Below are 19,275 nucleotides of genomic sequence, written 5' to 3' on the forward strand. Positions count from 1 at the left end.
GTCTGAACTTCAAACACCAAATAAAAACCCAGCTTCTCATCATTATTTCCATCCTGAAGAATCCTGATGCGTGACAGTTCATATTTACAACTGGGATTTTGGAAGTCGGCAGAGCATTACACAACCTGAGCCGTCGTGACGAGAAGTCACAAATGAAAAAATTCCAGTTTACTTTATAGCCGACAGATGTTGGATGACAAATATTGCGACTCTTGAGTTTTTTATTTTCAGCCTTGAGTTGGATTGAATTTGTGTGCCTTTCAGTTTTGTAAATTTGGTTCCTGGCGTGCTGAAGCAAGTCCCTCACCAAGAACAAAAACACCGTGATATATCACGCTGACATTGGCTGCATTGAATACAATGAACAATACAGGAATCTGTCACATTCATGACCCTGTAAAAGCTGCTTCACCTCACTCTGACAGAGCGTTGGAGGACACGGTGACTGACTGCCAAACGGCCGAAACATTGGATAAATACTGTATGTACGTGCACCTTGGCTGTTTCATGGCGTAATATACAAACTGTTACCGGTACGGGCAGAGTGAAGCAACAGGGGAGAGAAACTGAACCTTCACCTGCAGATAAGCACCCAGCTGGTGACAAAGTTACAGTTGGTGCAGCCAAATCATCTGTTTTTGTCCTGGAAAATCTCCTGAATGTCAGTTTTTCAGTGAGAACTTTTGTTTTGACCACCAAGGTTCACAAAGATATGTCCCAGTTCAGGGTCTGGATCCTCGTGGTCTGGGATCATCTGGAGGACATGAGAGTCAAGCTGAACCTGCATCTCTTTCTGAAACGAGCCAGCAGAAAATAATTCAAGTACTGTGATTACGTACAATGTTGAGGTACTTGTACCTTACTTGAGTACTTCCATTGTATGCTACTTTATAGTCCCTAAATCACTACATCTCATAGGCAGTATTACTTTGCAGATTCAGATTATTAATCCAAAATATAAACCAACAAATTAATTGTGGAGTATTATTATAGATTAAACTACCCAGCAGTATATAAAGTAGTTCAAATTAGCTCCACTTTTACCAGCTGCAGCATTTAAGTGGTGAACAAATTAATGCATCAATAATTATAATTCAATATTATAATATATATGATTGTGAAATGGGCCATTCTGCATAAGTACTTTTACTTTTAAATATATATTTTTATGGAAATGATTTAGTACTTTTACTTCAGTAGGATTTCGAACGCAGGACATTTACTTGTAGCAGGGTATTTTTACACTGTAGTACTGCTACTTTTACTCAAGTAAAATATCTGTATACTTGCAGTATTGTAAATGTTTTCATTTATTTGAATTTATTTTAATATTTGTAAATATAATAGATTTATTACTGCTATGGTATGGATTTCTAATTATTATTATTATTATTATTATTATTATTATTATTATTATTATTATTATTATTATTGTTATTATTGACATGAAATGGTTTATTTTAGATCTGTCATGGTGCTATAAATGTATTTATTAAATTAGTTGAATTTAGTGTAATATTTGTAAATGTGAACAGATTTATTAATGTTAGAGTACATTTTATTATTATTTATTGACATACAAAATATAATAATAATAATAATACTAATAATACTAATAATACTAATAATACTAATAATACTAATAATACTGATAATAATAATAAACTTATTTTGTATGCAAATAAAAATAAATAAATACATATTTAAATACTGTAATATGATAGGATGACAATGAAAAAGTCCTTCTTAAGGTCGAGCCCGGTTGGAATGCAGTTTTCCAGTCATTCCTCGTCTCCAGTGAAGGTCTCACTTGGCCCACATTCGGTCCACCTTAAATATTTCTCTGCTCTCGTTTACAGTGTCAGTGCGCCTCGTCGGGAGCGCGCATTGCTGCAGAAGCGCGCCTCGTCGGGAGCGCGCAGCAGCAGGTCTGTCAAATCACAAACGAGGGTGACGCAAAGGCGGAGGACTTACATAAAAATCCTCCTTGGACTTTTGTTTTTAGCGTCTGAAAGTCACGGTATTTGCAGTAAATCGGTGTGGAAATACTTCAACTTGTGGATTATGAAAAGTTGTGATAGTTATCCAACGTCTTGGTGACGTTTGGAGCAACTAAAGTGCGTCTTTTTTTCCAGCTCAGAGACGCAACAAGAGGACTACAACGTTGAGGGGATCATTTTTATACAGTATTTTGCTGTTTTTTTTCTCGAGGGATGTGAGTCTACCGACGTGTACATAAATAACCGGGATAAAAGCCACTTTTCTTTTTCTTTTCCTCCACTTTGTGTGAAGTCACCATGCTGGCCAACACTGCTCTTTACGCGGCGAAGAAACGGAAGAAGCCGGTCCAGAAAATGTAAGTAAACAACCATAAACACACAGAAATCACTAGTAGTCCTATAATATCTCCTAGTGTACATATGAAGCTTGTATACAATGGTTTTATTCTACTTTCTGACCTTCTATGGTATGCCTATAATACTCCTATGATATTCCTTTTGTACTGTCTGTTGTACTCTTACTGAAATACTTTTGTAATACTACACTGTTAATAATTTCCCAGTAAAATAACAGTAAAGAACTGGCAGCAGGGTTGCCTTTATGTTACTGTAAAATTAACATTATTATACTGTCGCTGGAATTTACAGCTTTGTACTGTTAATGAAAAATACAGTTTGAACTGTATTAATTTCACAGTATTTTAGTTCATTTACTGTTTAAAGATACATTATATAGCTGTTTTTCACCTTTCTTTTGTCTTACTGATTTGTTTTAATGCACTATTTAGGTTGTATTTTTTACAACATTATTTTGTGCCTATATGAATAGACTTAGCAGGTTACAGACATAGGAATAGTCACACTAAATACAATTAAAGGCACTTAAGGCTATAATAGACTTGTTGACACTTTTCCCAGAATGTGTGTCTCTAGCTGGCTACAAGCACAGAATGCAAACCAGAACAACATGTGAGTGAAGAACAATAAAGCTAATTCACTGATTTTACAATCATGTACAATGTACAAGCCTCACATGAGCAGATCAGGTCTCAGAATTCAACAAATACTGCAAGAAACTGTTACTGATGATCCTTTAGACAGTTGATCAGCAGTAAAGTGATGTTTTTTAAGAATGCATTATAGTTGTATTAACAGTAAAGCACTGTTTCTAGCAATAACAGGTTAATACTGTTGAAATCCTGCTGTAAATTAACAGCAATTGTTTACAGTGTACCATTGCTTGTAATTCAGTTGTGAATTTATTTATTACTTACTTATAATATTTACATAAAAGCCTCATACATTAATGATGCTATTATTGCAGTAAAATCTGTTTTTATGTGTTATTGTAATCCTAAAGCATTCAAACATCATATACACCAGAGATGGTTCTTTTTAGCTGGTTACAGCTGTGCAAACATCTCCAGTCAGTCAGTCAGTCAGTCAGTCAGTCTGCATTACAGCCTGTGTTACAAGGTACCAAGAGTGCAGTAGTTTATAAGTTGTTTGCAATAGTAGCTACATTGTCCTAAATCCATAAAGGCCATAAAGTCTATTTTCCCTGTTGTGGTTATGCAATGTTTGCCAGCCAGACCGAGGTAATGTGGAGTGCTGAAGTCCAACAACACTGCAGGCCTATCCAGCATGGAAAATAAAGAAAACTGTTGCTTCAGTATTATTTAAATCTAATTATACCATCTGAGACAGCTGGGCTTCCCACACGCATTCGTGCAAATGCTCTAAACCTGTATAGGAACTCATTTCACTTATTTATTTTCCTGAGTAGACGTATTGATTTTGAATTTATTATTAATACTGAGTTTTTGTTTGAGTGTGCTCTGTAGGCGGAGAGTTAATCCCCACATCAGTAAAATCATCAAAACACCTTCTCATGAGGATATTTCTGATTGAAGTGAATTAAATTGCATCTTGTTTTCTCCTGGGTTCCCCATCGAGAACCCCTCGAGAACCCCTCGAGAACCCTCAGACCACCCTTTGAGAACCACCACTGCATACTGCAACACCAGAAAACTCATTCATCAGGGATGTACAGTAGGTGCAGTAGGAGAAGGCTAGGAGTGGACTACATTTTATTTATCATTTTTAAAACAATGCAGTAATGGTTCTGTAAGGAACCCTTTGTTAATGTGTTCTCTAGCACTGTGATACACTGATTTCTCACAGGACTTTCAGAGTCTTTGTACTTCTGTGCAAATCAATATGTAATCATGATTTCTCAGGACCTTTTAGAACCCTTTAAAGGATCTCTGGGGGTCTCTGGACTTTATTTTGGGAGCCAGTGAGAAGACAGTGGTTCTTTAGGGTTGCGCCACATCAGAACCCTTATTGGCTCTATAATGAAATTGTGAATCCGGCAAGTATGTACTTGTACATTGGGACTTTAAGGTACTATGAAGAACTTTTAAGGAAGATTACAAATTACAGACTGTATTGACCCCTGATGTGCCGTAAAGAACCCTTTGGAAGGGTGCAGTGTGCTTGGTTCAAGACTAAACGTGGCTCAAATGAATCCCTAATGGTTCAAAATACACCTTGCTATGCAAGGAACCCTTAATAACGGTCAAATAGTTCTTCGTAGATCCTCAATAGAGCTTGTGTTCAAATGTTTCTTTCTAAACACTTTCTAAAGAGGCTCTCTAAAGCACAGTGTTCCACTGGTTCTCTGTATGTTATCAATGGTGCTGTAAAGAGGTCTTTATAGAGGTTTTCTAATGCATATTTCTTCAACAACATCCATATTGTTCTTTAGAGAACCTTAATGGTGCAGTAAGAACCTTTAAGAAAGGTTCTGTTAGGCACCATGCTCAAATGGTACCTCCTAGACCCTTAATAGAGCTGTAAAAACCTTTTTTAGAGAGGTTCTTTAATGCAACATGCTTCTAGACCCTTAATAGAGCTGTAAAAACCTTTTTTAGAGAGGTTCTTTAATGCAACATGCTTCTAGACCCTTAATAGAGCTGTAAAAACCTTTTTTAGAGAGGTTCTTTAATGCAACATGCTTCTAGACCCTTAATAGAGCCGTAAAAACCTTTTTTAGAGAGGTTCTTTAATGCAACATGCTTCTAGACCCTTAATAGAGCCGTAAAAACCTTTTTTAGAGAAGTTCTTTAATGCACCATGTTCCTGAACCCTTAATGGAGCTGTAACGACCTTTTTTTGGGAGGTTCTTTAATGCAACATGCTCCTAGATGCTTAATGGAGCTGTAAAAACCTTTTTTAGAGAGGTTCTTTAATGCACCACGCCCCTAGACCCTTAATAGAGCTGTAAAAATCTTTTTTAGAGAGGTTCTTTAATGCACCATGCTCTTAGACCCTTAATAGAGCTGTAAAAATCTTTTTTAGAGAGGTTCTTTAATGCACCATGCTCCTAGACGCTTAATGGAGCTGTAAAAACCTTTTTTAGAGAGGTTCTTTAATGCACCACGCCCCTAGACCCTTAATAGAGCTGTAAAAATCTTTTTTAGAGAGGTTCTTTAATGCACCATGCTCCTAGACCCTTAATAGAGCTGTAAAAATCTTTTTTAGAGAGGTTCTTTAATGCACCACGCCCCTAGACCCTTAATAGAGCTGTAAAAACCTTTTTTAGAGAGGTTCTTTAATGCACCATGCTCCTAGACCCTTAATAGAGCTGTAAAAACCTTTTTTAGAGAGGTTCTTTAATGCACCATGCTCCTAGATCCTTAATAGAGCTGTAAAAATCTTTTTCTGAGAGGTTCTTTAATGCACCATGCTCCTAGACCCTTAATAGAGCTGTAAAAACCTTTTTTAGAGAGGTTCTTTAATGCACCATGCTCCTAGACCCTTAATAGAGCTGTAAAAACCTTTTTTAGAGAGGTTCTTTAATGCACCATGCTCCTAGACGCTTAATGGAGCTGTAAAAACCTTTTTTAGAGAGGTTCTTTAATGCACCACGCCCCTAGACCCTTAATAGAGCTGTAAAAATCTTTTTTAGAGAGGTTCTTTAATGCACCATGCTCCTAGACCCTTAATAGAGCTGTAAAAATCTTTTTTAGAGAGGTTCTTTAATGCACCACGCCCCTAGACCCTTAATAGAGCTGTAAAAACCTTTTTTAGAGAGGTTTTTTAATGCACCATGCTCCTAGACCCTTAATAGAGCTGTAAAAACCTTTTTTAGAGAGGTTCTTTAATGCACCATGCTCCTAGATCCTTAATAGAGCTGTAAAAATCTTTTTCTGAGAGGTTCTTTAATGCACCATGCTCCTAGACCCTTAATAGAGCTGTAAAAACCTTTTTTAGAGAGGTTCTTTAATGCACCATGCTCCTAGACCCTTAATAGAGCTGTAAAAACCTTTTTTAGAGAGGTTCTTTAATGCACCATGCTTCTAGACCCTTAATAGAGCTGTAAAAACCTTTTTTAGAGAGGTTCTTTAATGCACCATGCTCCTAGACCCTTAATAGAGCTGTAAAAACCTTTTTTAGAGAGGTTCTTTAATGCACCATGCTCCTAGACCCTTAATAGAGCTGTAAAAATCTTTTTCTGAGAGGTTCTTTAATGCACCATGCTCCTAGACCCTTAATAGAGCTGTAAAAAACCTTTTTTAGAGAGGTTCTTTAATGCACCATGCTCCTAGACCCTTAATAGAGCTGTAAAAACCTTTTTTAGAGAGGTTCTTTAATGCACCATGCTCCTAGACCCTTAATAGAGCTGTAAAAACCTTTTTTAGAGAGGTTCTTTAATGCACCATGCTCCTAGACCCTTAATAGAGCTGTAAAAATCTTTTTCTGAGAGGTTCTTTAATGCACCATGCTCCTAGACCCTTAATAGAGCTGTAAAAACCTTTTTTAGAGAGGTTCTTTAATGCACCATGCTCCTAGACCCTTAATAGAGCTGTAAAAATCTTTTTCTGAGAGGTTCTTTAATGCACCATGCTCCTAGACCCTTAATAGAGCTGTAAAAATCTTTTTCTGAGAGGTTCTTTAATGCACCATGCTCCTATAGATTCTTCTGTAATTTACTTCTCCATTGTATGTTTGTGGTTTCAAACTGCAAGTAGAGCTTTAAAGAACCTTCTGGGGAAGTACCTCAAAGCACCACACACAAAGTGCTCTTCTTAGACCCATAATAATGATCAGAGACCTTGCTCAAATAGTTTGTTGTAGACCCTTAATGGTGCTGCAGAGAACCTTTAGAGAGACCCTACATGTGGTCTCGGAAAACCTTTCATAGTGCCATAATGAACCTTCAGGAGAAATGATCCAAATCACCACGCTAAAGGGTTCTTCTTAGACCCTTAATGGTGCTATAAAGAACCTTTTAGAGAAGTTCTATCACGCTTCGTGCCAGTTTATTATAGACCCTTCATGGTGCTGTAAAGAACCTTTTAGAGAAATTCTACCAAGCTTTATGTCAGTTTATTATAGACCCTTCAGGGTGCTGTAAAGAACCTTTTTGGAGAGAGAAGCATGCTTGAATAGTTCCTTAAAGACCCATCATAGTGCTGTAAAGAACCCTTTCAGAACATACAGTAAGAGCTGCTCTGAGCCACACCGTCGTCCTCCTCACTGTGATTTTACCAGTTTGTGATTTTTAACTTTAACAAGCCAGACGGGGGTGTTAACTGCTCCATACCGAACCACAGGCCCAAGCAGAGAACCACGGTCAGAACTCTGCCAGAACCGTGGTTTCAGTGTGTGTGTGGTACTACCTGCATTAATCATAATCAGGACGTGGAGCGAGAGCACTCTCACGCGATGTTTCCACGAAGGAGGAGGGAGGGAGGGAGGATGGCGTAATCTGAGACTCACTGTGTGTTTTTTTTTCTCCTCCTCCTCCTCTGACTGCCACAACATACTTTTTTCCTGTCTTTCCTTCTGTCTCTCTGGGTGTTTTTTGGGGGGGTTGTTTCTTTCCTCCCTCCCTCAACACAAATTAACATAGTTCTGTGTCACGCAAACGCTTACATAACTCTGCCATGTTCACTCGCCTTTGGTTTTTTAGGAAAAGTTGCTCTCAGGGAGTTTATCTTTCTTTTCCTTTTTCTTTTTTTGTTTGGGAAATGGTGAGTGAGTTATGAGTGTGTGTGTGTGTGTGTGTGTGTGTGTGTGTGTGTGTGTGTGTGTGTGTGTGTGTGTGTGTGTGTGTGTGAGAGAGCAAGACAGTTTAACCCACAGACGTGTCTCGAGGCGGCGTTACAGCAGTCTACCCCGAGGCAGTTTGCCTTCATGTTTACGGTGATTTCTCCGTGTGTCTGTGTGTGTGTGTGTGTGTGTGTGTGTGTGTGTGTGTGTGAGAGAGAAAGTCACGAAACAAACAGTACAAAGTTGATATAGGTTGATGGATGGTCAAACGTATGCGGCCCCCTGTACATTACACCCATATGTGATAGTTGAACACGTTTTAATGTGCTGCTATAACAGAATCCACTCTTCTGGTTTCAGTCTTTCCACCAGTTGTTGGATTTGCTCCCATTCAGTTCCCATAAGAGCATTAGTGAGGTCCAACATGATGTTGGGCGATAAAGCCTGGCTCCAGTTCATCTCAAAGGAAAGGGTTGAGGTTAGGGTTGGATTACTTAAGCTCCGGAGCCGATGGTCTTCACAATCTCTCTTAAATAGTCCCCTTTGCCTCTTCCTGACTCTAAAGGGAGCTGCAAAGAAAAGAAACAAATGCTGACATCTACAAACCTGTTCAAAGTGTAGATACCTTTCACCAAAGTCAACAAAATAATTGCCAAATGCAATATATGCAAATCTTGAGGGGGGATACTGAGTCTGAGTAACGTGACGTCATATCCGTTCCGTATCCGTCAACCAAAACAAACCAACAAACCGCGAGCCGAAACAAGAAAGTATAAAACGTTGGAGGGTCAGCGTGGATACGACCTGCACCCTCACATGTTAAATCCAGTGTGGTAAACACTACACATCCAGTAAAGGATGGAAACACTTTGGGTTTCACACATTGACAGGAAAAGCAGAGCTAGACATCACGGCTAGAGCTGCATGCTAACTCTGTCACGGACAGGAAACGTTATCGTATTGCGGTAACGTGCGGTCGAACCGGCCGTCGCTCTCGTCTCCGTGGTCAAATGGGCCGACGCTACGACTGTTGTGCACCCATATACTGACATTTATGTTCTCTGCATTGAAACGGCCCCGATGGAGCTGACCATGGATGGATAAAGAGAACGGAGCTGACGGGAGAGCTAGAGACCACCTTGGAGAAGTTAGAGGAAGTAGACATGTGTTACTACGTCCGCTTTTCAAAATAAGGTGTTAACAAAGGAAACTGTATATACAAAATACATCTATGGAAATAAGACTGATAGGATTATATTCACCAGAAGTATAAAACATTACATGTCCTTATAAATTAAAAAGAAAACCCCACTAATCTGTGAGGGAAATGTCTTTATTCTTTATTCTTTGATTTTTTGGTTGCTGGAAAAGATTTAATAAATATTTCCTGACAATGATCCTGATATATTTGACTTCAGGACATCTCGGACTACATACATGCTGAAAATCAAACACTCTTACCGTGTTAATTTAGATATTTTCCAAAGTAAAAGTCCCTAGAAGTGTATGATTCAACTTCTTCCCATGGACTAGTGTTAAAAAAGTTAACAAAAATCACAATATGGAATCTCAATACTTGTATGTTGGTTGTTCTGATGGTTTTAAAGCACTGCAGAATTGATGAACTTCATGAAAAGAAATACAGGAATAGAAAAAGTCAGCATTTTTCCACAGTGGTCTTCTGTTTTGACAGTAAAATGTGGAGCATGCATGCACTTGTGATTGTTTATATTCAGTGTTGGCCTGCAGATGAATTGAAGTCAGAAACTGGAGCGACTGGACTGGAGCAGACTCATCAGGAATAAAACGGTGACGTGGTTCTGTTTAGTTGTAGCAGAGGTCATGCTGATGTGCAGCTGTTTCTCTTATGACTGACATGTGACGGACATCAGCTTTAACTTCCCAGACGTTGTGACATCAGTAAACATCACAGTGATGTTTTGTTTATATGTATGGTTTTATTTTGTAGCTATTTATTTCCTGTGTTTTGGTCGACTAGGATGTCATTTCTAAAAACCTTTGAACGTTTCATTTCAATCCAGAGAGTAAACACAAAGAAAACATATATAGAAAATGTCTCAATATGCTAATATACTGTGGAATGTGACGATATGTACTGTACCGTACACCGAGTATTTGCATCAATGCGATGAAGTACATTGATTGTCAGGTATTGGCTTTGTTTAAAGAATGACTTAAACAATTATTGAAATAGTTGCAGAGTCATTTTCTGATTATTGACTCTATGAGCCTGATATCGACTTTCTGAGTCTGATTATTGACTCTCTGAGCCTGATTTCGACTTTCTGAGTCTGATTATTGACTTCCTGAGTCTGATTATCGACTCTCTGAGCCTGCTATCAACTTTCTGAGCCTGCTGTCGACTCTCTGAGCCTGATGTCGACTTTCTGAGCCTGCTGTCGACTCTCTGAGCCTGCTGTCGACTTTCTGAGCCTGCTGTCGACTCTCTGAGCCTGATGTCGACTTTCTGAGCCTGATGTCGACTTTCTGAGCCTGCTGTCGACTTTCTGAGCCTGATGTCGACTTTCTGAGCCTGATGTCGACTTTCTGAGCCTGATGTCGACTTTCTGAGCCTGCTATGGACTTTCTGAGCCTGCTATCGGTGGAGTTGTGACACTCCTCTTGTGCTCTTTTTTTCCCTGTATCATAACGCCAGCAGTGGAATCGATGCCAACATCGTATTTAGTTTCTTTTGTTCTGCAAAGGTGTCGTTGCCCTGTCGGAGACAAAGTGCCTTTGTGTGAACGCAGGGGAGTGTTTTTAAGTCCAACAAAACCCCACACTCTCTCACACACACTCAGATATATATACACGCCCCTTCCAGGGCAGATTTGGTAGATAAAACGAGAAGCAACAACACTGGCCGCTCATTGTTCTCGCAGGGAGTTGTGCCGTCAGGAATGCAGCGATAGCCATCTCGCCTGGATTTCAGATATGTCGTGTTCTGGAGTATTATTGGAAGCAGATGTCTTATTTACAGGAGGGAGGGAAAGAGGGCCTCGGCAGGTCCACATTTTACACATTTATTCTACAGTTACAGTTCAGGCATTCAGCTCACAACGTATCGATCAGACATTTTTAACAGTTGGAAAAAGAAAGTGTGAAATCATACATGTGCAAGTTACTAGTTTTCAGATTAGTCTGACCTCCACGCTAGTCCACCTTCACATTTCTTTTGGGCATTTTTCTAAACACATTGGTTGTTCTATTTAGTCTTTATTGGTATATTTCACAGTACAGTTCTGGTATGAGTTCTTCTTCCTGTTAATGTTATTTTTAGAGGCATTTTTGAGAGTTAATCTGTGAAGTTTTGCTGATTGAAAATGTCACCCTGTGTCCTGCCAGCTCTTCTTCGCATTCCTTCTTTTTATAATTATGAGTTGCCCTGCCTCTCAATGTATTTATTAACAGCATGTTCCGCAGCATTTATCTGTAAAATCACACTGCATTCACTCTGTTTCCAGCCCGTCTTTCTTCAGACTACCTCTGGGTATTTCTTTACCACTATGGTTGTTGTATTTCATCTGAATGTAACGTATTTCACAACAGGCAGGAGTTGTTAGGCGTTATTTTTTGCTGCGTTTCTTCCTCCTCGTGTTATTTTTAGCGGTGCTTTTTGAGAGCATTTAGCGTTAATGAAGTCGTCAGTACTCTTACAGTCCAGACATGAATTGTTCTGCCTCATACATTCAGATTGCATATTTGCAGGTAAAAGCTTGGCGAATAAGACCTCAGCTATTTACATTTCATCAACGTTTCGTTTTATTGGTGCAAAAGTACAGAACAGCCCCCGGCTCCTTGTTCTGTTTTAATCAGGGTGAGTAATCAGGGTGTTTCCAGTCAAATGTAAATATGATAGACTCCAGATACTGGCTTGTTCTGAGCTAACTTTGTCTAAAAGTATCCAATGTTAGATATTAGCTAGCAGTTTTTGGTCTTAGTTTGGGTTGCTTTGTTCAACTACATTGCTTGCCAGATTTGAGCTAATAGACGCCCACAAAAACTTGATAATGTTGAACTTCTTTTTTTCAGTTTCTCTGTTCTCAAGCAAACTCTTTCCACACTCCTGTTGGTACATTTCTTGTTGCTGAAGTGGTTTACGCTGGTCAATGTTTTCTGCAACTTCAGGCTGCACATTGTGACACCTGGAGGTACCAGCTATGAGGAGGTTAAAGGGTTGCAGTGCCTAGAAAGTATGCCGTTATGCAGGTGCACACACACACACACACACACACACACACACACACACACACACACACACACACACACACATACACATACCGAGTTAGCTTCGCGATTGGCCTCACCTGACCTAAAAATCCCCAGCGGAGTCATCAGCAGGAACATCTGAAGCTGATTTAAGTTAAGAACCAGCAGACATGCAGCTGCTCTGTGTGAGAGCGACCTGTAGCTGAAAGGTCACCGGTTCCATTCCCACAACAACTAGATGCTCTGCGAAAGTGTTCTTGAGCAAGATACCGAAACCTGGTCTGCTTAGATTCTTTGTGAGTTCAAATATTTTGTAATCTGTTGATCTGCAGACGATTTTGTTGTTTAATTGATTCATTTTCAGCCTAAAGAATGTCATGAAATAATCAAATATGTCCATCACAAGTCTTTAAACAGATTCTTTTGTCTGAGCAACAGTTTAAAATCCATAAATATTCACTTTACTATCATGTAAGACAAACTAAAGCAGGAAATCTTCACATTTGAGAGGATCGAACCAGCAATTTTCTGGCTTATAAATTGATTAATTATCAAAATTGTTGCCCATTTTTATATTTTCAGTTCAACTAACTGACTAATCATTTCAGCTTGGTGGTTCGTGTGTTAAATGGCAGCAGGTTGCCCTTGAGCAAGGCCGTAACAAACGCTGTCTGAATATCATAAATGTTAGCATTAAAGGTTATCTTAGACTTTGGTTGACAAAGAGTATCAAATCAAGGTCTACTTACTAGCCTTTTGTTGAGCTCTCAGCTGTCTTCTTCATGGATCTGTTGACATTTTCATCCATAACACTTTTAGGGCTTCTTGACTTGAAGTTAAACTCTGTCCACTGATGAAGAAGACTGTGTGATACAGATGAAAGCTCCAGGACAGAGCTTTTGGTTTTGCTTTGTTAGACTACTATTTCCAAGATGGAGAATGAACTCTTACACCTATATTTATAATATTTAGACAGTGTTTGCTTCAGTATATTTACTCTGAAAGACAGCGAAGATGAAGAAAAATCAACGTTACATTGATTTGTGTTTAATTTGACAGTGACTTTTAGCTTGTCGGGACTTTGATTGTCATGTGAACAACCACCGAGTATGTCAGCTATTGGCTCATATATTTATTGTGAAGGGGAAAACACAGAAGTCAGACACATTACGATCTGGAAACTTTAGTATGTTTTCTTCAAGTGGAAAGCAGAAGTTAAGACGACTTGTGATAAGAATCATCGAGGGCAGAACTTGTTTCTATTCTGATGACTGGACTGAAGGAGAAGTCTCATTATTGTTTTCTGTGCTGATTTGGAAATAATTAGGAATAAAAACTGATTAAATCTTTAATCATAAAAACCATAAAAAAATGTACTTGAAAGAGTGAAAAATGCTAAATGAAGCAACAAACTGTATTTAAAAAGTCCCTCTTTCTCCAGTGTGGATCAGATATCAGACTGTGGTTAAACTGTAAATCACCAGAGAGCTCCATCCACCTGTCGTGGATAAATACAAGTGACCTAAAAACCAACCCAATGTGGGTGTAAACGAGAGGCATCTCCAGGGCCGGTTTGAGGTGCTCCACAGCTTCACACCTTCTCTGGGAAAAAAGAAAAGCCCCTCTGTGCAGCGAAGGTCTGGTTTGAGTTACAGACGAGAAGCCGTCGGGTTTACCGCCGGTCAGCGGAGTTCAGTTACAGATACAGACGGGCTTTCTGCTGCGCTGCTCCATCTGATGGCCCGACAGCCAGCCAGGGTTTATTTACCTCTCTGCACACGTTCCTTATCAAGACAGTGTGGCGAGCAGCTTTTTAATAGCACATTCTAGCAGATTATGGATAAACAAATATCATGAGTATTACAGTACTGCGTGTGTGAAATGACGGGGTTGAAGAGAAATGATAAATGTCCTTAAAAACAAACAGAAAAGGAAAGTGATGTTTTCAAATTGTTTTATTTGACCAACAGTCCAAACTACTGCTTCTAATTCATTTTGTTTGTATTTCTCTTGTTAACTTGTTTCTTATTCTGTGTGCTTTTGCTTGCTTTTATTGTTTTTATCACGCGCTTTTCTGTGTAATCTGTAAATCACTTTGGGTTGCCTTTGGATGTGAAACGTGCTGTATAAATACATTTGTATTGCCTTGCCAAACACCAAATATGTACACTTCACTATATACAGACAAAGACAAGCACCAAATCCTCACATGTTAGAAGGTGGAACAAGCAAATGTTCGTTATTTATGCTTGAAAAATGACTAAACCAATTAATTGAGTATTTTAAGTAGACCATCATATAAGAAAAAAAAACACTTATTTAGTTTCTCTTCCTGTCAGGATGGAAAAAAAAGCCTCATAAACATCATTTAGACCATCACAAGACACTTAAAAGTCTCCACTGAAACCTAAACCGATGAAGCACTGGAATAGATGACTGCCTCTAAGTGAAGAATTGACATATACGTAGCTAAGTGAATAAATCAAATGAAACCTCCTGTCAGGTTTTTCTGTCCTTGTGGTCATGCAGGAAGGTGTTGTGTTTCAGTTTGAACTTTTGTTTAAATAAATGTGACCGTTTTGAATCTTATTTAGGAAGGGAAACTCTTCATTTCCTCTCACTGAGTACATTTGTGTTCACAAAGTCCATCCTGACAGAGCACAGTTGAACACACACAGGTGAGGTGATAATAAACAAGTCATGGAACAGGTGACATCAGATAGCTTGAATATCTGCTGGATATCTTTGGGTTGTAGCCCTCTTTAAAAGTGGCACCAGTTTGGTTGCAGGAGCATAAAGAAGTGTGTAGTCTTCAGTGTCACATCACAAGTGTGAGTAATCTGTGTGTCATCTCACTTTATCCCAGCTGCTATTGCACTGCTTCACACACACGCACACACACGTCAGTATACAGAATACATTTAGCCTCAAGCTTGTTTGTAATACTCGTCATGACCTTTCTGAATCCCGAGCTCGAGCTTTGACTCTTAAGGGAAACCCTATGATTGTCCTCTGTCCATGTGTAAAGCTCCTTTTTTAAAATCACCTTCCTAATTTCCTAAAATAACCTTCTTAATCGTGTGTTTTGAGGACGTGGACTCTTCTGTGTTACTGTGTTTTAATGTTGTCTTCTTTCCGTATCCGCAGACCCAAACCACCACCTCCCGATGGCATCAAGTCCAACCCGTCCAAACGCCACCGCGACCGGCTCAACGGCGAGCTGGACAAGCTCACCAGCCTGCTGCCCTTCACCGAGGAGGTCAGGGCTCGGCTGGACAAGCTGTCGGTGCTCCGCCTCAGCGTCGGGTACCTGAAGGTCAAGAGCTTCTTCAACGGTGAGTGTCAGAACTGAGAGAAGCTGGTCATCTTTCTCTCCTGTCTTTAGGTGACTTTTACATTAATGTACGGCTTTATTCAGACATTTAGAGTGAGATATGTAGCACCTGGTGTGAGAGAGGATGTGATATCACTGCTGGAAAAGTGTGTGTGTTTTATTATCATATGTTTTATAACTTATTTTGCTGTCGATGCATTAATTTATAACCATCGTGAACACAAAGGACAAAACCTTTATCGTCACTTTCATCAAATTAGTCATTTTTCGGTAGAGAACTCACTTTATAAATTTGGACAGTATACAAGTATAGAATAACATTAAGTTAAGTTGGGACGCTATCTATCTCTATCTAAAGAGTTTTCCTGGATATTCATTCTTTCAGACATGCAACAGAAAGTTGAAAATGTCTTAGTGCGGTTGTACAAACCTCTTTTGGGTTTTTAAAACCTTTTTTGAGTCTTAAAAACATTTTTCCCCTCGCACCACAAGTCCTTTTCCTATTAGTTCCAATCTTATGTAGTTCTGTAGATTATCCATCTTTTATGACATGAGAATATATTTGTAGACTGTGTGTGTACTAGAAACCCAGTTCATGGAAACTCTACTTAAATACACTCAACCAATCAAGCACACTGTGAGTTAGAGGAAACCATTTATTCCAGGTTTAGTTTCACTGAGTGCCCCTAAACAAGACAGAAGCATGGATACAAACATCCTGCATGTCCTCAGCTGACAGATACCAGTCTAAATTTGCGGCTGATACTGGAAGCAGATCATTTATTAAAATGGTTAAAGGGCAAATGTCTAGACTGCAGCCAAATTCTAACATTCAAACTCACGCACACATTTTCATACACACTTTAAGCTGATTTCCAGCGTTTTGAATAGCAGAGAAAAACTGCCGTTCACCAAAGAGTCCGATTTCACTGCACCAAAGACAATACCAAACATACAGTATTTTTAGGAAGTGGTTGAATAAGATAAATACAGTTTTTAATTTCTAATAATGTGTAAGGAAGTAGAATAAATGCTTTGGAAGTAACTTTTGCCAGACAAAGCGTGCTCGGTTAAGAAGCAGTCCAGCCTCCTGTTTGTTTTCCTGATGTTACTGTAAATCTCTTTAACACTTACAGAGAAGTATAGGAAGATAAATAAACGATAGCAGTGTTGTGTAAGAGCACAAAGCAGAAGGAATGATGCTCTCTAACCTTCTTTAAAAAAAACATTTAAGTGGGTTGTTTATTTTAATAAAAAAAAGTGAATTGTGACCATTTGATATTTCTGTCACTTGAAGTTCAGTGAGGTTATTTCAGTTTCAAGCGAGCTTCCTCATATTGTTCCGCTGCCTCTTGTGAAAATATCAGCGATTAGATGCAGACAGCCTGAGAGACCAGGTTCCTATTTACAGTAAAGGGTGGTGGGGGCGTGTGGTCATCACCAGCTGAGAGGCTATATCAGTGCATCACTGTGAAATTTGGCCCTTCTGGCTTACCGTATATTTGGAGCTGACCTCCTCTCCTCATCAGGAGGTGTGAAGTGGAAGGAAAAGAGGTGAGCCTACAGTACACCTGCTCTGTGCTGCAGGCTACAATGCCAATATGCACATGTATGTTCAGACAGTGTGGATGTGCAGTACGTATATATGGTTTGTGGATGTTTCTAGAAAAACCTAAAGGAAAACATTTCAGATGTCTAGGAGAGGTAAAGAAGTTGGATCCTAATATCTCACCTACCAGTTCCATCACTGTGGACAGTCCATGAAATGTAGAAAACAGCAGCTCTTACAGCTCTTCATGGTTGTTTTTGTTTGCTGTTTGCTCGCATAAACCATCACTCAGAGAAAACAACTTAGCCGGATGAAGCTAACGGCATCGCCCGACAAACTGTATGAGTGTCAGAGCAGTCGGTGAAAGCGTGGACTGTTTATCTTCATCTGATTTTATTTTCCATTAAACTTTAAATGGAATTCTGAATGTCCTTAAAAACAGACTTGTTTACATAACCAAACATATTTTCTGGGTTACTTCCACTACATTTTTATTGAGTGTCGTAATTTGAGCGTCTCATCATTTGAACAATGTCGTCTCCAGCTGCAGTTGACACAAACTCCCAACAGAAAGCAGTAACCAGGGTCATCAGAGTACAGATCCAACAGGAGGTGATATATCATCAATCCTGAATCCTGGAATAATAAAACCGCTCTAGCGTTCACTTTATTGGCTTGAAATTGAGGCCTTCATTGCTGGAATCAATGGGAGTTTTTGTTCCGAATCAGGCTGTAAAGCGAGCCAGAAATCTCAGCCGCTGGCGAGTAATCAATGAGTCATTGGCGTTGACTAACAACCCTATCAACCCCCTGCACACATGCTATGGTCGGCAGTAAAAAAAAACTGACTTATCGCCTCTTAAATATGTGTGCATCTGTAGAAACAGTGTGTTCTTCGACCTGTTGCCAAAGGAAACAGACAGCAGAGCACATTGCTTTGGAGTCATCAATTATTTGGCAGCGCTGGTCACTTAGTGTCGGCTGAACAAATGCGTTTGGAGGCAGCTTCGGGAGTCTGGTTACTATCAGACTACACCGTCAGTGTGGGACGAGGTAGTGGCTCCTATAGCAGCGTCACTCAGCGCTTTTATTTTGAAAGATCAGAGGAGAGTTTTGATTCAGATTTTTTTATTGACACAAACGACATGCACATTACAGTAAAGCTGAAACAGTTAGTCAACTAATCGATTAATTAATAACCAGATCATCTTTACATTTCTTGAATTAAGCAAGAAATGATGAATATTTTCTGCTTCCAGCTTCTCAAATGCCCACATTATCTGCTCTGTTTAATTTTTAATCTAATATATATGGAGTTTGGACTGTTGTTTGGACAAAACAAGACATTTGAAGAAGTTTTTCTTAATATTTCATAAACAAAATAATTAATCAGAACAATTGGCAAGTTAATCAATAATGAAAACAAACCTTAGTTGCGGCCCTACAATACAGTAAAGTCATGACAATGGCAAAAATAAAGACATGGTTTTTGGCTTATCCAGATGCAATAACAAAATTAACTTAAAGAGCCACTTAACACCTCATTTTAGCTTGAACACACCCTTTAACATAATAAAACGTGCATTCAAACCCAGTCACACACTGTAAAAAGTGCAGTGAACACTGTAGACAAGGACCAGAACCAGTTGATGGAGTAGTAAAGTGATGACATCCTCGTTCTGAATCCTGCCTATAAAGAGCTCAGATCAGTTGGTTGTTTTTCATATGCATATACAGAAATGAATCATTATGTGATTATATTTTCTCACAGTGTGACCCTGTGGCCAGTAATTCTCTTTTTGACTGCAGACCGTATTATCTCCGTTATTACAGGCTGAGAACAGATTTATCAATACGGAGACGATTGATTGGTTGCCTGTAAGCAACATATTGGAAAAGCTAAGTTACTTCGTGAAGAGTTTTCATAATAGCTATCGAGAACACAGACACACATACATACTTTACACTTCTACCCCCACCCCCACCCCCAGCACCACCACTCATGCCTTGGCTGCTGATCCGTCACTCTCCCTCCCACCGAGCCCCACCCATTTCCTGTGGCGGGCCCTGCAGCACCCTGGGGCCCCTTTTCCTTCAACTGT

General features: G+C 39.3%; 1 protein-coding gene across 1 annotated transcript in view; it reads left to right on the forward strand.

Moving 5' to 3' along the window:
- Nucleotides 1-1,919: 1,919 nt before the first annotated feature.
- The window catches only part of LOC119483373 (aryl hydrocarbon receptor-like), a 63,297-nt gene continuing 45,941 nt past the window's right edge, over nucleotides 1,920-19,275 (forward strand). Inside the window, exons 1-2 of the mRNA XM_037761423.1 lie at nucleotides 1,920-2,356; nucleotides 15,438-15,625. Coding sequence (XP_037617351.1) covers nucleotides 2,298-2,356; nucleotides 15,438-15,625 — 247 coding nt within the window. The 5' untranslated portion in view covers nucleotides 1,920-2,297. The remainder of the gene's footprint in view (nucleotides 2,357-15,437; nucleotides 15,626-19,275) is intronic.

Source organism: Sebastes umbrosus, chromosome 24, assembly GCF_015220745.1.
Source record: "Sebastes umbrosus isolate fSebUmb1 chromosome 24, fSebUmb1.pri, whole genome shotgun sequence".
Taxonomy (NCBI): Eukaryota; Metazoa; Chordata; class Actinopteri; order Perciformes; family Sebastidae; genus Sebastes; species Sebastes umbrosus.